Raw genomic sequence first — 25,166 nt, 5'->3', positions numbered from 1 at the left:
GCGATCCGGGAATAAACGTTACCAGGTGTTGAATCACGATCTTCTGGCGATGCTTTCACGGACAGTCAGACCTTTCAGCGTCGCTCCTTGATTGTCACCTGCAGCTGGTGATTCCTTCTCTGAAACAAAAAACAAACAAAAAAATAAACATAGAACTATGACAATCCCATCCAAAATACTATGAATCAACTTAAAACAAAAGACAGTATTAATGACATTTTATTATTAGACTGGCCAGGAGTCGCAACCTGAACGCACCAGTAGACATGTTCATGGTGCCTCAGGTGGAAGAATTGAAGGCAGGACTGTGTCTTGACTCAAAGAATCACAACATTGTTTTAACTCACTGGAACTGATGCATTTCACAAGGCTCTATTTTCTTTCCTTCGCATACATTTTGGAAAACTGAAAAAAGAGTCAATCAGTTAAAGACATGAGTTTGAGATGATATCATCAATCATTGTTCTACTGGAAATACGACAGTAAACTCAGCACAAAGTTGAAAATCTCCTCTTCTTACACCAACAATAACAATATGCTAATAACTTTTTTTTCCTCTGCTTCTCAGTGGGAACCCGAAGCAAGCCGAGGTGAAAGTAGCTGTAAATACCAGGATTTGTATCTGGGCATGCAATGAAGGCTGGAGGTCTGACAGACCATGTGTGTCCTGCTGAACACACTGACTAAAGAGGACTTCTGGCGCTGACTCACAAGTGTTTCAAGCAGTCCGGAGCCGAGGACTTAAGCTCAAGAGTATGGTCCAACAGTCCGCTCCAGTCTGCCTGCTGGGAGGCCTTTTGGGTAAGAAATGTTCAAAATCCCGATGACGATTCAAAACAATGTGGTGATGAGTGGCTCTAGGACTTTCCTTTGCTCCCATGAACCTTTAGAGTTTCTTCCCATGTCAGAGACATGAACACCTAGTGTAATGTATGGCAGATTTTAGAGTTAAACTAGGTCATTGTTTAGAGATAATCCAAGGAAGAAGTTAAACTATTGCACATATTCAGATAGATTCTGAACCACGACTAATGATTCACTTGGAACGAACATGCATAGGTGACGAAGTGGTCGTTTTTTTGTCATGCAGGGATTTTCTCTGTCGGCTTCAATTCAAAGCAGATGTTTGTTTCTCTTGAAATAGCACCAGGGAAGGCTTTCCAGTGTCTCTGGGTGCTGATGTGCTGTAGCGGATCAACTTCCAAGTTGTTGTTTCCAAAGTTGTGTTTGTGGAATTCACCTTCTCACCCGCCTTTAGAACTCTGGAGAAACGGTTTGAGGGTGAAGCGTTGACAGCGTGCTGCGGCACTCGGTGTTGAGATACCGTTTAACAAACCATTTCTCCAAACGAAGATCAAATGTCGAAGAGACAGTTGAGACGACTTCTGGCCGCAGGCTCTCCAGGTGATTAGTTTCTCAGACGAGCCTCGTCGTTTCAAGGGTTAAAGGACGAGCAGCTCGCTGAACTCTCATGGTGTGGTTGAAGGTTCAAAGCTGCTCAATGAGACATAATGATGTCGAGGCTCGAACAACATTTGCTGGAAATAAGTGTGACTTTCATAAGCCTACAATTGTCACAAACAAAACAGTACTGCTTACAATCAAAAAATGTAATAATAATATCTTTATATCCATCATATCAGTGTCATAACACACTGCAAACTGTATACAGAGCTTTGTATGTTGTGGGATCACAGAACCCATTGTAACTGTTGGTTTAAATAAATCAATTACACACTTATTTATTGATTTCAATTATTTAACATATTTGATTCATCTTATTTGGGGTGAAAGGTGTTTTCATTGAGGTGAGGTGTTCGCACTATAACCACGGGGCCACCGTGAGCGTTCGGCACATTCATACTTTATTCATTTCATATTTGGATATCTTTCATACTAAAATACTTATTTTCACAATTAACAAAGAAAAGCCAGTGGAGATAAATGTTCACGCGTTCTTGGATTGGTAAGTAGAGCCTACAGCCAGAAAAGGTGCCATTCTGAGGATTGTTCCCTATCCTGACATTAAAATTGCATCTTAAGTTGAACCAGCGAGACCAGACCATCTGGATCAGGTTTTTTTTGTCTGTTTCACTGATAAATCAAAGTAAATATTAGAGGCTAAAAAAATCTGTCTTCATTGAGCAAGTTTTTAAGCTACACTCCAGACTTTATTGTTACCATCAGTCTTTTCTTCTACTGCCACCACTTTCCAATTCCATAAACTCGATCTCTTGCCATTGGTTTATGACTGCACATGAATCTAAACAAGAAGAGTTTTTATTATTTATATTATTGCAGGAAAGTGTTAATGCTTTCATGACAAATTGAAGCCGTTTATGATCCCCTTGAGGAATCTCTGTCACCTTGTGTAAGACCGGACGTACAGACTTTGCTTCAGCACAGCAGGAGGTGAAGAGATGCTTGAGGGATGGACACCTACAGGAGGAGGATGGAGGAGAAGCTGAACAGGGAACAAATTATAAAACCTGTGTATAATTAAAAACGTTACTGGACACAAGACCAAGTCCTCTCTGACTGCAGTGGACACGGTGGAGGAGACAAACAATTTTTTCAACAGATTTGATCAGGTCACCTCACCCTCACTGCAGCCTCCTCTAGAACCTGCCCCACCTTCTTGTGCCCCCTGAGCTCCACACAACCTCTTCCCAGCTTCACCTCACTCCAGGTACACGATGTACTTCGGAGGATTCGTCCAGGGAAGGCTGCTGGTCCTGACAAGGTTTCTGCCTTACTGACCTACTCCCACCTGGATAAAGGAAGCCGTTCAGTGAGGATCCTGTTCCTGGACTTTTCTAGTGCCTTCAACACCTTCCAGTCCACTCTGCTGCAGGACAAACTGACAGAGATGCATGTGGAGCCTGGTCTGGTCTCCTGGATCTCGGACTATCACACTGATCGACCACAGTATGTCAGGCTGAAGGACATCACGTCTGCCACTGTGGTGTGCAGTACAGGAGCACCTCAGGGGACAGTACTGGCCCCTCTCCTCTTCACCATCTACACTTCTGCTACAACTCAGAGTGGAGTCTGGTCCAGAAGTTGCTGACGACACTGACATTGTTGGATGAATCATTGTTGGATGCTTCATTGTTGGATGCATCGAGGACGAGTACAGGAGTCTGATACGTGACTTTGTGGACTGGAGTGAGAGGAACCACCTGCAGTTGAACACCTCAAAGACCAAGGAGATGGTCTTGGACTTTGGGATGTCCAGGACAAAGCCATGTCCAGTGTCCATCAGAGGCGATGAGTTGGAGATAGTTGGAAACACACTTTAGTGTGTGGATGGACAGTAAACTGGTCCTGCAACACAGACCATGTGTATAAGAAAGTTCAGAGTAGACTGTATCTTCTGAGGAGGATCATTGAACATCTGCAGGAAACTCCTCTGCATGGATGCAGATATAATGGATATTGTTGGGATGTCAAGAAATGGCTTGTAAAGTAGTAAATAATATGTATATATATATATATATATATATATATATATATATATATATTCCCGAAGGAGACCTCCAGACGGATTAATAAAGTTCTACCTATATATATATTCATTAGTATCTCGTTAGTAGTGGTTACAAGAACGTACTGGTGGAGATGAAGATATATTTGCGTAATAGGTTCATGAAATCAAATGGATACACTTGTGTATTCATCAAAGTTTCAGTCAAAGAGGTCAGAGCTCATAACAGCTCTGTGAGCAATAAATATTATATAATATATTCAACTATTTGAGGCCCAGGGCCGTGGGTTTTGTGAATACATTACAACTCATATATGTCACTCTTAAAATGTTTCACAACTATCTTGCTGCAAGATTCCATCCATACTTGGTGCTGTGAGAATCTCACTCTGTTCTTTCCATGTTTCTGAGACACTTCTGTGTCAGAACACAAATTGGTTTCAGCTGGGAATGTGCAGCTTTTTCTTTTTACTTGCCTTGTGTTCTCCAAATGTGGCCTAAGGCAAAGGTTAGTCTGGGTTTGTGCTTCACGACAGAAACGACCTTTAACGTGCCTGCAGTGCCGTTCTGTGGCGCCCTGGAGGCCAACTTAAGCCTTTAACTGTAGCTCGGGAACAGCTGGATTTAAAGGCTCTTGGCTAAAGGCAACAGGTTCAGACACTTCGCTGATAAGTTGCTAATTGCTGTCTACATTTATTGATAGTCAACATTTCGATCATTTCTGAAAGCCTGGATTGAATCAATATAAGTGCTTGTCAGATACATTTGATATTATTTATTCCCTCAAAACGTCACCTACGCTGAGGATTTCAAATGATCATCCGTGTTATCATCATCATCAGACAGACCAGGACAAGGACCAGATTTTAGATGTTGTTCATGTTTGGTCTTTTCACCTCAATCCAGGTCGTCTGTGAGCGATTTTCTCATTTACTCGTGTGGCTTTGAATGCTCATGCTCTGGTGCTTTTCTAATTTATCAATCAGGATTTTATTGGATTTGTTTTACTGACTTGTTTCATGTTCAGTACGACCAGCCATGTTTTGTTCACACATCCTTGGAAACCGACCTGGAGGCAGATATACAGACGGTTGGTCTTAAAGGTATTGTGTCGTGTGTGAAACTTTACTAACAATAACGACATTGTAAGATGCCAGGTCGATACGATTTGTTCACAATAACAAAGCTGTGATCTGTTCCGTACGAGCTCTGTTTCTATCGCAGACTGATTTTTGGTCTCCCTGAGAACCCGACACACACACATGTCCTGTTCCTGTTGGTCGTGTTTATTGGGGTCTAACAAGGGTGTCACTTTTAAAAGGTCTTTTCCGGCGACCTACCTTCGCTTTTTTTGTTCTTCTGGACTGATTCTTTCTTAGAATCCATCATTGGCAAATGTTTAGTTTGTTTGCAAAGAGTCAAATTACATCCATTTGTATTCACACAATGGCAGATCCGTCGGTAGACCATAGGATTTTCCTTCCATGACGAGAACAGCCTTTGGAAGCTCCTCTATTCACTTCAGAAAAACAAAGTTCAAGTTCGTGCCAGTTTTGTACTAAACTTCTCAGGACGGTTTTCACATTAAAACTTGAATACAATGATTGACGCCAAAGAAATGCCAGAGTCAGCTCTTGATAAACACGTGTTACTGTTTAGATCACTGTGGATCCATACGGTAGAAGGACATGCGAGGGTCAGGAAGTGTAATTTCACACAAACATCTGCCAAAGATTGACTTAAATGTACCAAGAAATGGGAAAAAATGACAATGATCCCGAAAATATTAAAACTTAGGGTTTCTGTAAAGCTTTTGATGGGTGGATGGATGGATGGATGGATGGATGGATGGATGGATGGATGGATGGATGGATGGATGGATGGATGGATGGATGGATGGATGGATGGATGGATGGATGGAGGGATGGAGGGATGGATGGATGGATGGATGGATGGATGGATGGATGGATGGATGGATGGATGGATGCATGGATGCATGGATGCATGGATGGATGGATGGATGGATGGATGGATGGATATTGTTGGGATGATGGTACCTCTTGGAACGAAGGCTTGTAAAGTCCACCACAGCTGTCGATACAAAAGAAGAATTCAAAGGTCGCACAACTTCGCTCAAACAAACACTTCATTCTAAAGGAACATAAATCTTCTGAGCTGTCGAAAACATACCTAAAAGTGAAATGAAAAACACTTGTCCTTGACAGTAAATAAATGGCCACTTTAGAAAAGGCCAACAAACCTTTTTTCACTTTATTGGTTCACTTTTTTACGTAAGGGGGGAGAAAAATAATTACACCTGTACCACAGGGAGCCCCTATTACTACATTAGTACATTGTTAGTGTGGGAGCATTTCAACGTAAACATGTACAGCTCGAAGACAGTTTTACATTCTTGGTTTGTTGCAACAGCAGTGGTTGGTTGAAGAGAGACCCCACATGTGGGTTTTTGCCAAGCACTGAGATTCCCTTCGACAGCCCCAATTATACACAGGTTATATCAATACTGTTACAATTTGACTTCATTTTTTCTCTTCATATCTTCTTATTTTGACCAGTCTGCACAGAAGAACTCTAATAAATGTCTCTCTATCATTTATGGAGAGTACTTTTTTTAAATTCCAGGGAGTTTTCTAAAATGTTGTCTGTGGCAAAAGGCAGGAGACGGTGTAAGGTTCTGTGCTGCTGCTTTAGGTTAGGTTGGGTAGAACTTTATTGATCCCTCAGGAGGTCTCCTTTGGGAAAACGTTAATTGTTGACTTCTTTAGTTGATGATTCTGAATATAAGGTAAATGTACTTCATATCAAGTAACTCTGAAACAAGATGCGAGGATGAAGATCCACTTGAAGCCAAAATATTGGTTTTGACAATTATTGTTGTATCTTTCCTACGCATCCCTTTAAAACTCACTGACCTCTGGCTTCTTAAATGATTAATAAATATCAAGTCTTTGTTTTACTTGTGTTCATTTTTGTCAAAGAAATGCCAGAGTCAGCTCTCCATAAACACATGTTACTGTTTAGATCACTGTGGATCCATACGGTAGAAGGACATACGAGGGTCAGGAAGTGTAATTTCACACAAACATCTGCCAACGGTTGACTTAAATGTACCAAAGAATGGAAAGAAAAGACAATGATCCCGAAAACATCTCATCTCAAGTTTCTGTAAAGCTACTGATCCTACTGGATGGATGGATGGATGGATGGATGGATGGATGGATGGATGGATGGATAGCAGGATGGATGGATGGATGGATGGATGGATGGATGGATGGATGGATGGATGGATGGATGGATGGATGGATGGATGGATGGATGGATGGATGGATGGATGGATAGCAGGATGGATGGATGGATGGATGGATGGATGGATGGATGGATGGATGGATGGATGGATGATGGATGGATGGATGGATGGATGGATAGCAGGATGGATGGATGGATGGATGGATGGATGGATGGATGGATGGATGGATGGATGGATGGATGGATGGATGGATGGATGGATGGATGGATGGATGGATGGATGGATAGCAGGATGGATGGATGGATGGATGGATAGCAGGATGGATGGATGGATGGATGGATGGATTGATGGATGGATGGATGGATGGATGGATGGATGGATGGATGGATGGATGGATGGATGGATGGATGGATGGATGGATGGATGGATGGATGGATCGATGGATGGATGGATGGATGGATGGATGGATGGATGGATAGCAGGATGGATGGATGGATGGATGGATGGATGGATGGATGGATGGATGGATGGATGGATGGATGGATGGATGGATGGATGGATGGATGGATGGATGGATGGGTGGATGGACTGATGGATGGATGGATGGATGGATGGATGGATGGATGGATGGATGGATGGATGGATGGATGGATGGATGGATGGATGGATGGATGGATGGATGGATGGATGGATGGATGGATGGATGGATGGATGGATGGATGGATGGATGGATGGATGGATGGATGGATGGATGGATGGATGGATAGCAGGATGGACTGATGGATGGATGGATGGATGGACGGACGGACGGACGGACGGATGGATGGATACTTCTCCCAGATATTCTCTTCAGGATAATGCATCAGATAATGTCTTGCTCAACGGCCTCATGTCGCTCGTTGTCGTGACTAAAACCACGATCCTATCAGTGAGGCTGACTCTTGGGTTCAGAGTTCACCGTAGGGTTCAACGATTTATCGGTTATTTAACCAATGAATGTGTAGCATTCATAACTGAAACCCCACTTACGTGCTTACAGATGGTGAAGCTTTCATTGATCCTTTAAAGGATTGTGAAAACCTCTTGTTATTTCTTCAATGGTGGACGTTGTCTGGATGTCTTCTGGCTGCCTTATTAGTTAGCGACGCTTGTTTTACCACCTTTTGAACTCCTCAGAGAAGGTTTCTGGAGAGTGAATATATATTAATGTATTAAAAACATTATTCTGTTTAAAAGTATTTTTCCAGTTAAACAACATCCGATGAAAGACACGAACGGTCAATACGTCTTCATTTGATTCTTGAAAACGACTCACTTCCGTCTCTGTCTCCCTGCAGGCCTGTGTCTTCTGTCACCGGTTCTGATGGCGCCCACGCCGGCCAGCATGTGCACGCCACTGAAGACGCTCCGAGACACGCTCAGCCAGAGGCGACGCTACATGGTGAGAGGATCTTCCAACACGTGACCCTCTCGTGCCTCATCGATGGCTGCCGGGTTCGATATGAAACCGGTTACGATGGGAAAAGGATGATTTGTGAGAGAAGCGCCTGCTGTTGATTTCTTGAAAAAACATGGAAACAACTTTGAGGAATGAACTGCAACAAAAAGTATAAAATGTCAGCCACACAACAATAAAGACACAAATATTACTTACTGGCTTACAATCAAAACCAGCTTTTTCCACCAAAAAGAGATTTCCACAGACGGACCTCTTCGCTCTCGAGCAATATGTTTTTATTACTTCTAGATTAGAGCCAAAGGCTCCTCTCTGGTGTCTTGAACCATCAGAACTCGGATCCAAACCCAGAGATCACATTGATTTTCAAATGACCATCCATCCCCGTGGGCTTCACTGTGTTCTTTACCCCTTGATTTATACCTGGGTCACGGTGACCCAGAGCCCTGAAAACAAAATGTGTTTGAGGTATCCCTTGAGTTTTCTCTGGGTCAAGGTGACCCGGTGCCCTGAAAACAAAATGTGTTTGAGGTATCCCTTGTGTTGTCTCTGGGTCAAGGTGAATAGGCGCCAACAGTGCATATGTATTAATGGAAGCCAGGGAGGTCGTTGACCTTGAACCAGAGACGACACAAGGGTTAAGATCCTGGTCATCAACTATTAACCAGGTTAAGAATTAAAAGCCTTCATTAGTTATTTCAGCCTCATATGCAGAGTGTGTTGAGATATTGAAACGTAATAAATCCATTTCCTTCAGAACTTTGGTGGCGCTTTAGTGAATGAAATCTTTGGTGGAATGTTTTCTTCAAGACAGTAGTGATCAAGGATTGAAGGGTTTTATTGTCATTCTAGGAATGAAGTGACTTTCTAAGGCTCTGCAAAGACAGAAAGCAATGGAAGAGTTTTTTTCCATCAACTGTTGGAGTCGGTGGATCTGCCTGCCTACTCTGGTCTGGAAGTTCAGGAACCATCAGTAGATTCTGATCCACAGACCTCAGAGCCCGAGCTGGGGTGTAAGTCTGGATCAGATCACTGATGGAAGGTCTGACCATGAATAGATCTGAAAGTAAGAACCAGAATTTTAAAATGATCCTGAAAGAAACTGGCAGCCAGTGAAGAGTTTGAAGGAGAAATGTGAGTTCTTCTACTAGAGCAGCCAGTGAAGAGTTTGAAGGAGAAATGTGAGTTCTTCTACTAGAGCAGCCAGTGAAGAGTTTGAAGGAGAAATGTGAGTTCTTCTACTAGAGCGGCTCAGAATTCTGGCTGCAGAGTTTTGTATGAACTGCAGTCGAGACACATCCTTCTGGTTTAGACACTAAATAAATTGTTACAATAGTGTCAACGACACAAACACATTATAAGATCCAGATCATGGTGTGACAACATTTTACTAAGTTGAGAGATTTTTCTCAGTTGAAGGAAACAGTTTCTGGTCAGTGTGTCATCTGAGTGGCGACTGGTGAAAAGAATCCTCGGTCGGGCTCCTTTCCAGTTTCCCTGCCCAGAGATTTAATCCCGTACGAATGGTCTGTGGTTTGTAATGTAATAAAACTGTATTTGACTAAACAAAGGCGTCGGGTGATAATACTAGTCCTGTTAGAATCCTCAGCCCAGTGTTATTAGGTCTCCTTCGGGAAATTGTTTTTTTCCAATTAGACACAGCAATACAGCAATTAAATAACACAAAGGTGGTCATTTACAAATCACTAAAGTTCCACAGGTAAAACTAATCCTGAGCGAAAGAGATTTATGACATACATCGTACAGAATAAACCAAATTATTCAAAGGAACAACCTCTGCACCAGAGATACTTTCTAACCACTCATGACTAACAGACACAAAGATTAAGCAAATAAAAAACGATAATAAAACGTACAATAAAAAGGTTAAGAGTGTGGTTCGAACTCTTAGCGATATTTAGCATCTTAGCCTTTTAGCTTCTGCTGCAAACAAGCTTGAATTCATGCACTTGTTTCATTTTTTTCTTCGAACAATCGACAAAAGTTGAGGTTTCAATACAAGATGAACATTACAGACAAGTATGGAGGTATTTGGATATTTTTTTAGAAAAGAAAATCCTGCTCTGTTCGCTACATCTGTACTTTTTTCCTGTAACTCTTAAAATGAACGAATTGCTCTGAAAATAATCCCAACCCTTCGTTGACACGAGGTTGAGTAGAACATGAGTGGAGTTTGAATATTGGGTGAACTATCACTTGAATCTATGTTGATATAACCTGATTGAAAAAGAGGACTTAGGCTTTTGAAAAGTGAGCGTCACAGTGAGTGACATGTGAGTGTTGAGGAGTTAGAATATCAGATTATAATATCATAAAATAAGTGACCTTTGGCTTTTATACTCTGAAGAAAGAGGCTGTGTTCGAGTCAGCTACAGGTTGAAATACCAGGTGAGATGCTGTGAATGCAACTCAAAGCAGGATCTAGTTCTGATGATTTTCATGTTGAGATCAAACACCAGAGCAGCTGTTAAAACAAACGATGATGTTAAACATGTTCAACACGACACATGAGAGCTTCTTGCTTCTTGTATCTCATCAGTGCACACGGTCTAGACCAGGGCGTCCTCAGGGCATCTGAAGGAATTACATTCTTCAGGACCTCCATCTCTGCCAGGCACAGTTTCCAGTTCACTTAGGAGAAAAGTTGCTGGATTATAAACTCTGCTTTTCAATTTCAGCTCATACAGCCACATACTGTTGCTCTCACCCTCGTATCTGCAGTTTTAAAAGAGTTCATCTCAGGCCTTCATTGCTCAACTATGGAACAACTATTCTTTAAATGGACTCTTAAAGGGTAAAGGTCACGTATAACATTGAATGTTTTCTCTACTTGTTCTGTGCAATGTTCGTTTTCCTTTAAAATTCTATATTAATATAGTTTTTAAAACCAAAGTGACCAACAAAGTTACTAACCCAGAAACAACTAGATTTGGAAGGAAGGCTTCATTGCATTCATAGTTTGCTCACATTACTAGTCTATTCAGGACGAGCTTACTCTACTCTACTCTACTCTACTCTACTCTACTCTACTCTACTCTACTCTACTCTACTCTACTCTACTCTACTCTACTCTACTCTATTCTGTACCTTACTCGACTCAACTCGACTCTACCTTACTCTACTCCACTCTGCTCTGCTCTACTGTACACGACTCTACCCTACCTTACTCTACTTAACGTTACTCTACTCTACTCCAATATACTGTACTGTACTGTACTGTACTGAACTATACTCCCCTTTTATACTCCACTCCACTCCACTTTACTATACTATACTATACTATACTACACTACACTCCACTATACTATACTATACTATACTATACTATACTATACTACACTACACTACACTATACTATACTGTACTATACTACACTATACTAGTGTTTTTCATTTAACATGTTCTACAATTTGTATATTTACTAAATGTCCTGGTGCTGTGGAGCTGAGGACACGGATCTAAAGATAGAACTTAAATAAGGAACACATGCATTTTCAGAGTGAGTTCGAGTCCTGGTCAGGAAACAACTTGATGAGCAACACAATCATTGCATCATAGCAGTTGTTTTGTTTAATTAGTTGTATGTTTTTTTAAAAGTCATGTGTTATAAGCTCCTTGGCAACGGTATGGGACGTCTCACTGCTTTTGCTGGCGCTCTAAAGAATTGTAATCAAGGAGGCATTTTGGGTTCAAATCCTGAAAAAGAGAAATTCTTTAAGAGACTGAAAATGAAAATAATAAGTGTTTTATATCTGCTCAATAAAATATTCACGCTGACAATGAGAAAACATTTGTCTTTATTTATTGGGCCATATGTTACCTCAAGGAAAGTTTTACAGTATTTATCATGTTTAGTCTGTCCTGGTCCGTGATAAAGTGTCGACTGCCGTCAACTTTGAAGTATAGGAACAAGTACAATATCTTTGAAGCCAGATCTTGTCTTTACTCTGGTCTCTGGATAGTAATGATGGTTTCCTCTGGGAGCCGGTCCTGAGAAATGGAAGAGCAACCACAAGTTTTTCATTTCATCATCATAATCATCATTCATCGTGAACTGGATTCCACTGTTTATACAGCGTGTGCTCCAGAACTGGCCTGAGATGCTCCGCCAGAGAGAGTATTATGGGCTGCACAGCTCAGGGGGTTGACACTGGCTCAAAACAGAAGTTCAAATCCTCTATTCTCAACGACTACATTTTGTTGTTGTTGCGCGAAACCCATAATTGTGTGTGGCGCCAGCAGCAGGCATGATTGAATTTGTTTCAATGGATTGAAAGACAGTAAAGTGATTGATAATGCTGGAATCAGTTCTGTTGGAAAAGATTGTATTTAAATTGTTCATTTTATTTGTCATGTTGATTTGTTGCATTAGAACATGCACTAATTAAAATGTCAAACTCAATAATAATTCAATTTGACGTGATTTCTTTAATGCATCTGCAGTTTTTTCCTCTTTTGTGTTGCAGAAGCACAACTTCCCCATCAACTACACCATCCGAGTCCACTTCAAGGAAGTTTTTAAACTGTCAAACATCAGCAGAATGGTAAAATCATTCCTCCACTGTCAAGAAATCCATGCATCAAAACATGTCCATGACATCTTTTTCCTATCAGCGATTACAGGTGGAGGGTTTGGACCAATTTATTCTCCAAAGGTTGTGGTTCCAAGTCAATCAAGGAGTCTTAAAAAAGGTGAGAGAACAAAAAGGTGAGGGTGACGGTGACGACCTGTCTAAAGAAAAAATATGTTTCTTATTTGTTAGTACTAAGAATTATATCTTTTATTATTTGTGGTAAGTTAGAGTGTTCGCCTCAGAGGAAACATCTGGACAACAAATGAAGTTTGGGATTATTTATTTACTAGATCCTAGTAATGGATTTTTAAAAGACTTAAAAGAAAACAGATACAGGAAATGATTAGACAATGTTCACGCAATCCAGTAGTAACTAATCTATGTTGTGAGTCACGGAATGGTTCAAAACACTGTTGCTGTCGTTACAAGTCAAGTTCTTTTAGTGTCAAATATGCATGTATTGAGACATACAACATAAATTAAATCCTGGTCTTCTCTGACCCACAATGCAAAACATGAATACAGTTGAAAGGACATTAATTAAGAAAATAAATAAAAATAAATAACTAACAATATCATAGCTTTTTGACAATGGTTCATAACGATTTGTTTTATAATTTTATTTTTTATAAAGTCATTGCAAATTCATGCAAAATTGGTTTTGAGAAAAAAAATTTGAGATCAAACAAAAACATTATAAAACTGTGTTTTTTAATCATTTAACCACAGTCAATCTATTCTTCAAGGATCATTACAGGATGCATTCCATGAAAAAATCATGCAGGACTTGACCTGCCAGTATTTTCTTGGATTATTTATCTTGACCTCTGCCTAGGATCTTGTTGTGTGTGTTAAAGATCATGAGCAATGATACATGCAGCTGAAATATTCGTCCACCGTGCATGAAACAAACGCCTGGTACTTCCTCAAAGCCATGTGTACTCATTTATTTATTTGACTCATAACACATGCAGGGGATAAATCAAAGCAGACAAAAAGTCAACATAATAGAAAACATTGCCCTGTTGTCAAAGGGGCAGAATATACAAGTTTATGAAAGTAACTTCACCAGAACACAGTAAAAGTAGTCTCATGGCGTAATCAAAACAGAACAGCACTGAGAAATGAGTAATCGTATAAATCTCAGAGTAAACCCCGTTGATAGAATCTCTATAATACTGAGTACAATATAAAGTAATACAGTAAAAAGATTACAAGATAAGAATGAATCCTATTAAGAGACTCATATCCAAGGCTTGGGAGGAATGTTTTTTCTAGGAGTGAACAGTTAAAAGAAACTGATTATATCAGAAATACTGTATTTTGATCAATGATCACTGATTATATTTTGAGAACATCTACTTCTATGCAGAAAAGAAAAATCTGTCATGGGTACGGACTTTTGTTTGGGAACCTTTATCTTTAAATGAATACGTCTTTCTTCGGAGAGCCATTCTAATGCATCCGTAAGTGAAGTGGGAAAAACATTTTTGACGTTTTTGAGCAGACGAGAAAAAACTGAACGAACTCTGTTGACTGAGCCTGAGGCTCAAGTCGTACTTAACACTGTCTTGTGACCAGTCGACCCCCAGACGCCGTAGCCTCGAGAGAAACTTAAGAGTGAAGTCAGATTTTCTTAAACATTTCTCTTTGTTCTTCAAACTCTAGAAATATACAGCTTTGAGAATCCCAAAAAGATGGATTTCTCTGTGTTGCAGATTATCCGGGTCATGCCGGGCAGACATCCGTCTCGATCGTACTGCAGCGAGTTGGAACGACGCTTCAGCGACGTCGAAGGAGTCTTCGTGCATTCCCATCCTGCCGAGGTAAACAGAAGGTTCAAATGATTCCATCACATTTCTGTTTTTATCCTCACATTGAATTGGATTCATTATATCGTTTCCTTTGGAATGTAAAGGTCCGGTAAAGAAGGAACTCTAATCTGTATAATTCTAGATCAACAGGATGCAAGAGCCTCCATGATATGTTTGTTTGATTCGATAGACGTACAACTTTCTTCATCTCAAAAGGTCTCTTGGAAAAATATGTCGAGAGCTGAGTTGTAAAACATAAGTTGGACTTCGGACAAAAGGGAACTTTAGGTTCATCTCCACAGTATAGATTTCAAAAATAAACTTTATCTAAATGAACACTATTTCAAGAGCCAAGTTTGAAGCTGGGTTGAAGTCAACAGACAGAAAGTCTGAACACTAATCAACTGGAATTGTCATCGTGTGTAGGATGATCCTACAGAATGCATGTGGTTGGAATTGAAAACAAATATAGATAACAAGGATTCACCAAATAGTTTGAGACAAGATAGAAAAGTCTCTCGGCTGTTGTGGATTAAAATCCTTGAACATCGAAGGTGACTCAGAAGAACAGCCCTACGTGGACTTGTAACTCCCTCTACAAGTTCATTGATGAATAAGTTAAAGTTGTCATGAAGTGGTGTCAGAGGTGGGATGGTGACTCCAGCTCAGGGGTGCGACCACACTCTATGGAGTGCGATCAGGATCAGAAACGTTTTATTGCCAGTGATGTAAACATTCTCGTGGTGTCAGTACAGAATAAAAGACCATTATAGTGGCTCAGAGGGATGACGTTTGTCTCTGGTAATGATAAAACCTACATACCTGCCCTTTCTGGCCACACGTGGCGCAGTGGTCAGCACCACCACCTCGCAGAAAGAAGGTTCCCCACTGAGGGAATCAGCAGCAGGAAATGAATTAATGTCTACTGACCTCTGGCCAGCAGTTCCAGTTTGATCCTTTCTAGATCAATAAGCTCTCCTCTTCTTCTTCTGGTCTCACATGTAGAGATTAAATGAAGAACTAAGATCAGCACCTTCTCACCACGACGGACCAGTTGTGTTGATGACAGAAGGCGGTCGAACGATCCATGCGTGGATCTCAAGGACTTTCCTCCCATTGTGTTCTCAGTTTTATCTTGACCTTTAAAGTATATACTTTATTGAATATTGTGTTGATTGTTTAAGCGCTTTGTGACCCTGGTCTGGAAAAGCGCTATACAAATAAAAATGACTTACTTACTTACTTACTCTTCTCTACTCATTGATAAAACCTGACTTGATGGGAATCGGGATTTCATCTCCAACATGAGACAAGACGTCCATTTAATTCTGACTTAACTCAATGGTCTCCAACCTAGAGGGCGGATCAGCCCTTAGATCCTTTGCAGGCGTGAAAGCAGCGAGACAAGCCCCTGTTATAGCAGCTACTGGTACTGAGATCTGTGATCGGTTTGATGGAGCCCTGATGGACCTGGTGTGCCCTGACAGGATGAGGGAGTGCCAGTGTGTTCATGTTGCCCCAGAAAAAGACGGTTTGATTGGTGGTTGTAACTGATCTTCTTAAGTCAAACAGTGTTTCTGAGAGCGAGTGAAGATGTTGTTGAGAAATAGTGTCTGTGATGCACAGAAGACTTGAGTTGTTCTCATTTTGTTCTACTTATTAAAAGGTCAAAATGATCTACTACGTCCTTCTTTGATGCCTTCAGTAAATCTATTTTATTATTATAGAACGAGAAGGTGTGTCCGAACCGTTTGCCTGTACTGTGTATTTAAAACGTAAATTTATTCATGAATATTCAAAAAGATCTTCACTTGCTCAAATTATGTTGAGGTATCGTACATACGTGTCAAGCCAATACTGCCAGCAAAACACAATTAACTACATCCTAACCTGAGTTCACTTTGATTTCTCAAACACTTTATTCGTCTAATCCAGCGTCTTCATCACCAAATCAACATCATTCACGACCGTGACCAAACTTCCAAGACATTTCCGTTCTGTGAAAAGAAGCAAAGCAGCTCCATCTTGAGTCATATGTACTTCAGTAATATAGCAAACAGTAGCTGCAATAGACAGATGACTTGTTAGTCTTTCCTAAACACATACGTTATTAAGAAGAAGAAAATGAAAATTGTGATGCACTTTTTTTCTAATTATTTCGAGAGACAAAAATACACAAAAACAAAACAAACACATAATACCTAGAATTCAACAAATAATACATCATTTAAAAAAAAGATTAAGCTGAGAAAAATCATTTCCAGATGATCAGTTACATGGTTCTTATGAGACATTAACAAAGTTAAAAGGCTGTATTTGGCCTCCAGGGAAAAAGTTTTTTTTAGGTCAAATTACACATTTATTGTAGATTAGACATTCCTCATGAGATAGAACCTGACGATAACCACAAACAAACAAGCGTGTGTGAAGACACTGAGATTCTTTGTGTGTGTGTGTGTGTGTCAGGTGTTCCAGCAGGAGCTTCCAGAGGCCGTCCAAGACATTTGGGATCAGTTAACAGAGGAGCCCGACAAAGTGCCGCAGTCCAGCTGGAAACTAGCGTCTCCTAAATCTCTTCTCGACAACCTGTCGCACACCATGTACTGCCTCTTCAGCGAGTGCTTTACTAGTGCCGACACGCAGCACGACTGTAAGTACAACAGAGGCCAGCACTCTGACCAGGAGATCTTTCTCCCCATCGTGCTACTATACTGGATAACAGCTGCACTTCAGCCGTACAACAGCCTCAACACAAACCAGATTCACGAATACTTATGTACTTTTCTTCCTAAAATACTTCCTGAGTGTGATAGTAAATCTATCCAAACATGTATACGCCCGTGTGAGGCCAGTGAAAAAAGGGAAGCACTCATGTGTTCACTAGGAGCGAGCAAGATGAAGAGAGAGTTTGAAAACAAGTTTATTGTATAAGTTATCACCTCATTTTACTATAAGCCTAGATAAGCAGTGCTGATTCAGTGTTGTGTTAATAATATGGATGTATTATTTGGTTTTGTCACTGAGCAAGACCTCTCAACCTGATTGCTGAGTGGTGCGCTGCATCGCAGCCTACTCCCGTCGGTGTGTAATTGTCATAATGGACAAATGCGTTAAAAAAACATACAAAAAAACACTATATAAGTAAGAGCCATATACCAAATTGTGGTTCAGGTCGTCACAGTAATGACGATCTGATAGTTTTTAATCCATGGACCTGTGGATCAGCTCGTCCTCTGTAGGATCCTCGAGGGTTAATGGAGTTTAGCAAACCTGTCTACATTTGTTTTGAGGATCTGGATCAGGATCTGGATCAGGATCTGGATCAGGATCAGGCCTTCGATCGTGTCCCGCGGCGAGTCCTGTGTGAGGTGATCCGGTAATATGGGGAACCAGATACCCTGTTAAGGAATGTCTGCTTAAGCCCAATCGCCATTATTAAGTCGGACTCGTTATTTGTTGAGGATTAAATCTTGTTCTTGTAGAAAAAATCTACAGTATTTAATATTATTTTTAAACCGTCTTCTGTCAAAAGTAGAACCTCTTGCAAAAGCTTGTGTCTTTCCTTTTAAAACTGGACGTTGGCCAAGAGTGAATTCACATTTTGGTTTAAATTTAAGACTAAATATTCATTTGAAATATCTAGCCAGCCAAAAACGTTCGAAATCAGCATTTTAGTTTAATTATTTCATTTTAAAAGTCTAATTAGTGGAATAAATACAGTTGTTTATCATTTTCAAAACTCACAGTAGAGTCAATATTTTCCACATATTAAAATGACCATAGAAAATGGGACAAAGGTAAACCATATACCAACTTACTAACTTAACTTAACTTAACTTAACTTACTACTTAAACATCTCAATGATGGAACCTCACTGCCCGATTTAACTGAATCACACTCCTTCATAATCTGAAGTTGTTAAAATGGATTAATTCTACTGGCAACCATTACTCCCCAAATACCTTTCCTCTTCTTTCTATCAAATTCCTCCTGCAGGAATCGTCAGAAATAATTTTATGCTGGTGACCCTTTCCATCGTCACGGTTCAATACTAGAGCCATTAGCTATTCCGTCATTCCTGTTAAATTAGAGGATTTGCGCAGGGTCTGAAATTAATGCTTCCAAAATGACCTCCTTTGTATGTTCCTCAGGCCAGTCATGGTGGGATTTACAAACAGATTCTTAAAAGATGCTTCTTTTTGTGCTAAACACGTTCACTAACCTTGACTTCAGAGTATGTTTCGGTCGAAGTCAGTTCTGCTGATGCAGTGATGTTTCGCTGCTTGAAACACAATAAGGCATTAGTTGTGAATCCTGTGATCTTTACTAACCACAGCTTTGTGCATAAGAAGAAGAAACTGATTTCATTGAAACAACCCTCTGAGTCGCTTGTTTTAAAGCAGCTCTGGGTAGTTTAGTGTAACTTTATATATTTGTACTACAATAACTAGTGATGACACATCAAATTAAAACTAGTTGAATGACTCATTTACTGTGACTTGAAGAGTTTTGTGTGATTTTAATTTTCACTGTAAAAGTTCTTGATGGTTGTGGTGGTGAATTACTGTACAAAAACAAAGTTAAAGTTATGTTATTTACAAACAAAGATAAAGTGATGTTATTTACAAACAAAAACAAAGTTAAAGTTATGTTATTTACAAACAAAGATAAAGTGATGTTATTTACAAACAAAAACAAAGTTAAAGTTATGTTATTTACAAACAAAAACAAAGTTAAAGTTATGTTATTTACAAACAAAAACAAAGTTAAAGTGATGTTATTTACAAACAAAGATAAAGTGATGTTATTTACAAACAAAAACAAAGTTAAAGTTATGTTATTTACAAACAAAAACAAAGTTAAAGTTATGTTATTTACAAACAAAAACAAAGTTAAAGTGATGTTATTTACAAACAAAAACAAAGTGATGTTATTTACAAACAAAAACAAAGTTAAAGTTATGTTATTTACAAACAAAAACAAAGTTAAAGTGATGTTATTTACAAACAAAAACACAGTTAAAGTTATGTTATTTACAAACAAAAACAAAGTTAAAGTTATGTTATTTACAAACAAAAACAAAGTTAAAGTTATGTTATTTACAAACAAAAACAAAGTTAAAGTGATGTTATTTACAAACAAAAACAAAGTTAAAGTGATGTTATTTACAAACAAAAACACAGTTAAAGTTATGTTATTTTCAAACAAAAACAAAGTTAAAGTTATGTTATTTACAAACAAAAACAAAGTTAAAGTTATGTTATTTACAAACAAAAACAAAATTAAAGTGATGTTATTTACAAACAAAAACACAGTTAAAGTTATGTTATTTTCAAACAAAAACAAAGTTAAAGTTATGTTATTTACAAACAAAAACAAAGTTAAAGTTATGTTATTTACAAACAAAAACAAAGTTAAAGTTATGTTATTTACAAACAAAAACAAAGTTAAAGTTATGTTATTTACAAACAAAAACAAAGTTAAAGTGATGTTATTTACAAACAAAAACAAAGTTAAAGTTATGTTATTTACAAACAAAAACAAAGTTAAAGTTATGTTATTTACAAACAAAAACAAAGTTAAAGTGATGTTATTTACAAACAAAAACAAAGTTAAAGTGATGTTATTTACAAACAAAAACACAGTTAAAGTTATGTTATTTACAAACAAAAACAAAGTTAAAGTTATGTTATTTACAAACAAAAACAAAGTTAAAGTTATGTTATTTACAAACAAAAACAAAGTTAAAGTTATGTTATTTACAAACAAAAACAAAGTTAAAGTTATGTTATTTACAAACAAAAACAAAGTTAAAGTGATGTTATTTACAAACAAAAACAAAGTTAAAGTTATGTTATTTACAAACAAAAACAAAGTTAAAGTTATGTTATTTACAAACAAAAACAAAGTTAAAGTTATGTTATTTTCAAACAAAAACAAAGTTAAAGTTATGTTATTTACAAACAAAAACAAAGTTAAAGTTATGTTATTTACAAACAAAAACAAAGTTAAAGTTATGTTATTTACAAACAAAAACAAAATTAAAGTGATGTTATTTACAAACAAAAACACAGTTAAAGTTATGTTATTTTCAAACAAAAACAAAGTTAAAGTTATGTTATTTACAAACAAAAACAAAGTTAAAGTTATGTTATTTACAAACAAAAACAAAGTTAAAGTTATGTTATTTACAAACAAAAACAAAGTTAAAGTTATGTTATTTACAAACAAAAACAAAGTTAAAGTGATGTTATTTACAAACAAAGTTAAAGTGATGTTATTTACAAACAAAAACAAAGTTAAAGTGATGTTATTTACAAACAAAAACAAAGTTAAAGTTATGTTATTTACAAACAAAAACAAAGTTAAAGTTATGTTATTTACAAACAAAAACAAAGTTAAAGTGATGTTATTTACAAACAAAAACAAAGTTAAAGTTATGTTATTTACAAACAAAAACAAAGTTAAAGTGAAGTTATTTACAAACAAAAACAAAGTTAAAGTGATGTTATTTATATCATATTTCATTACAATGATTCATTACCTCATCAGTTTCATCCTTCATTCATCAATGAAGTCTGGAAACACAACATTCATCAACTGATACAAACCGGGAAATGGAAACTTTTGCCACTTTTGAGTGCTCATGGGAAATGTAGTCTCCCGTCAGGATAAAGACTGCCACTGTAGTCCACTGGCATTGCTCAACTAAAAATTTCAAAGAGACATTTAATTAACAGCTATTACTCATCTTAAAAAAGGTCAGGTGGACACAGGCAGACAAATGACGACTAACAAACAATTAATTCACACACATTTAAAAGAAAACTTTTCTATTGTTCTATAACTAAACTACGCCACAAACTAGTAGGTGAGAAGTCGGTGGAAATCCTGGCTTTCCATTAAACTCATGACAAATTAAACTCTTTTATAACAAATGACCTTAAAAAATAGAAGCAGGCAGGTACGACTAATGCAATATTTAATGAACATACTTTATGGCCAAAGTGAGGATTAATGGCCAAGATTAACCGAAGTGCGTCAGGATCCAAACCAAAAGTCACCAGTAGCTCCTGGTTCTCTTCACGACTAAAGCTCACTGCTGTGGGAGTCATGAGCATGAAATCATCTGGACTCGACTGCGACACAACAATGTTCAACCTGCTTAAAAGAAATAAATGCAATAACAAATGGACGACATTCTTGGCTCATAGAACTGGCTGTTCCTGGTGCTTCATCTGATCAACACGTTTAAGATACAAGTCTTTTATTAATCATTTTTTAGTGAGAGTGATGAGGGCCACGAAGGTTGCTTAACAGATCTCTGATCTGTTAACTCGATAACAGTGGCTGGCGTTCTTTAACGGGTATATTTATTATTTATTTTGCTACCGTTGAGAACCAGCTGCTTGTCTGAGGCTCGCTCTGCTAAACTGTGGAAACAAACAGAGACGATGTGTGTTTGCATTCTTGATAGTAAGTGAGACTCAAATGAGTTGTTTTTTCTCGGGGTGGTTTGATTTGTTCCGCTGTAGCTTTAGTTTGCATCTGGTACCAAAAGTCATATTGAGCTGTTAATGTTGTTCTATTGGGTGAAAACCTAATGATACGAGTGGACATGAGCTGCTTGGCAGAGGTCTCCCATCCTGTCTTCTCCTCTAGCGCCCTCTTGTCCCGATGTTGCAAAATTACCTCTGAGGAAAAAATAAATCTGGTATCTTAAAGACTACATAATGAAAGAGGCAATAATTGAGCTGAGCCAGAAGGCAAAGAGAGACTAATTAATGGGTTCAAATTTCTCCAAAGTGACACAAAACATCCAAACACCTCCATGTTGCTGTAACATCCATCTTGTATTGAAGTCTATATTTTTAGCTTGTTTTAGCGGATGTTGCTACGCTAGCTGCTCAGCTTCACCTTCGTTCAAAATAGGACACATTTGTAAACATCCAAAGAATATATATAAAGACATCTTGAATTGAAGCCTTGTTGAGAATAATTGTTACTGAAAAAATTACAAGTCTATATTTCAAGTTTTCTTTTTACCCTGCTAAGCCACCGTCCTAAATCTAGACACTTGTTTTTTCAGTGACGAAAAAACAGATTCACACTCTGAAAATAATCCCAACCATTAGTCGAAATGAAGGCGAGTAGAAAATGAGTGAAGTTTGAATTTTGGGTGAACTTTAATCACTTAAAACACTAATAAATGTTCTCTGCTTGTGTGAGAGAAAGGAAAAAAATGCTTTAAAATAAGTTGTTCGTGTTTGGTTTCCAATTAATTTATGAGTCTTGAGGCAATTTTAAACCAGAACTGTTATAAAACCATGTGGTCAACAGAGCATCTTCAACAAATAGTGCAGTTTTTTTCAAATACAAAATCTGAAGGTTAGTTTGGGTTTACTGTTAAAAAACAAAATCCAACCCAATTAGCTGCTCCATATACACACGTTATTATTTAAGATGTCAAGTATTTGACTCTTGTAGATCTAACACGCTGAAGATTGTGTGTAGATGTGGAGGGGTTAGCATTAGCAGCTGAAAGTGTCATTTCCATCAAATCTTGAAATAGAGTTATTGTGTTTGGCTGCAACATTGGAGATACGGACGCATTCCTTGTTGTTTTTAACTCTGGGCAGTCAAATAATTCATTACAATTATGATTTACTCAGAGTTATATAATTAGTACTTGTCTCATTGAGGTTTTCCCACAATGTTAAACTGAAATGTAGCAAAAACTTACTTGGAAAAACTAACAAACAAATGTAACTTCAATCATTATAATTCTGTCATGATGTTCTCTTTTGGAAAAATGATTACGATCAACATGTTTTTTCTAGAGGCTCATGGAAGGGAGGACGTTACAAACCCCTGATTAACATCCATTGCTACAATATCGTTTAATAACAATCGTCCACAAAGAGCTGGTCTTCTGCAGAGTTCACGCTCTTCTTTAATCTCATGGATATATTTGAGTGAAATAACATGCTCGTCTGAACTTACAAAACCTTTGTTCACTCATCTGGTTCATATTGCCGTCTTATCCAAGGGACGGAATGCTGCATATGAAGCTACTTGATTTCAACCAGTATTTCCCGCTCATGCCGAAAGCAGAAATTGTTGCAATAGTTAACAATGGAGTTTCTGAAAAACCTCTTAGGTCCTGCCACACTCCACATGAGCCCGGCAGGGAGGCTGAGATCTCCTGCCAACATCTTCTACTTTCATATTCCTCCGCTGACTGTCCACACCTACACACTGTTTCCCACAAGAAATGGAAACTTTTATGTCTGTGAATAAAGTTACTCTCGGCCTTATCCATCATTATTTGTTCACTTCTCAAACTAAAGACTGTCTGTAGCTGTTTAGCATTATATATTTTCAAGCGTAACATTATCTTCGATCAACATCGAAAAAAAACAAAAAAACTAAAGAGGAAAAAAAAAAAAATAAGGGGAAAAGACAACAAAATCATTAATAATGACAACAATCACTGTGAAGTCGGATATTATGAGGTGAACAAAAACAACAAAAACAGTATCATTGACAAAGACTACAAATGCATGACAACGACTATAATAACGAGAATATAACATGAACTGTGACAACAACATAAATCACAAATAATAGTGACAAAACAACTTCATTTGCAACATTAACAGAGGCAGTAGTATAATAAGTAAGTGAGTTAGTAAGTAATTTATATTTATAGAGCGCTTTTCCAGAGGGGTCACAAAGCGCTTAAACAATCAAAACAATATTCAATAAAGTATATACTTTAAAGATCAAGATAACACCGAGAAAAACACAAGAGTCTCAGAAAATCAAGGAAAAGCCTGAACAAATAAAAGTGTCTTGAAGGAGTCAGTAGATCATCAAACACAGATGTTTCTTGAAGGAGTCAGTAGATCATCAAACACAGATGTTTCTTGAAGGAGTCAGTAGATCATCAAACACAGATGTTTCTTGAAGGAGTCAGTAGATCATCAAACACAGATGTTTCTTGAAGGAGTCAGTAGATCATCAAACAGGAACCATCAGTAGATTCTGATCCACAGACCTCAGAGCCCGAGCTGGGGTGTAAGTCTGGATCAGATCACTGATGGAAGGTCTGACCATGAATAGATCTGAAAGTAAGAAGCAGAATTTTAAAATGATCCTGAAAGAAACTGGCAGCCAGTGAAGAGTTTGAAGGAGAAATGTGAGTTCTTCTACTAGAGCGGCTCAGAATTCTCGCTATAATAACTAACATCAATTTTAATAAAGAAACACATATTCAATTTACATGAACAAGGAACAGAAACGATGCAATAACTGTAGAAACATTGTGTGCAATACATGTTGAAAACAATGTTATATCAATGTCAGGTGGTGAAAAATGACATTTACAGCTCAGCTTGAAATGTTGTCAATTCAAAGAAAGTAACTATTTTTCCTTCTCTTGCATGATTTCAGACTGTGGTTTATCTCACTGGAGGAAAGGTCGGAAGAAAGCGCTACAACAAGTGGGATGAACGTATCACAACAGCTGAATGGAGAGCAAAG

At 38.2% G+C, this 25,166-nt stretch overlaps 1 protein-coding gene across 1 annotated transcript; it reads left to right on the top strand.

Annotated features, from left to right (window-relative positions):
- The first annotated feature begins 723 nt into the window (after nucleotides 1-723).
- Nucleotides 724-25,166, top strand: il34 (interleukin 34). Its single transcript, XM_087797364.1, has 7 exons — nucleotides 724-801; nucleotides 8,093-8,196; nucleotides 12,699-12,776; nucleotides 12,847-12,924; nucleotides 14,525-14,632; nucleotides 17,087-17,270; nucleotides 25,077-25,166. Exons 1-7 carry the CDS (start codon nucleotides 756-758, stop codon nucleotides 25,133-25,135), a joined length of 657 nt encoding a protein of 218 aa, XP_087653490.1. The 5' UTR covers nucleotides 724-755; the 3' UTR covers nucleotides 25,136-25,166.

This window comes from Callionymus lyra, chromosome 8 (assembly GCF_982586985.1).
Source record: "Callionymus lyra chromosome 8, fCalLyr1.hap1.1, whole genome shotgun sequence".
NCBI lineage: Eukaryota > Metazoa > Chordata > Actinopteri > Syngnathiformes > Callionymidae > Callionymus > Callionymus lyra.
Note: the sequence above shows the minus strand (reverse complement) of the source record. Positions and strands in the feature narration are given on the sequence as shown.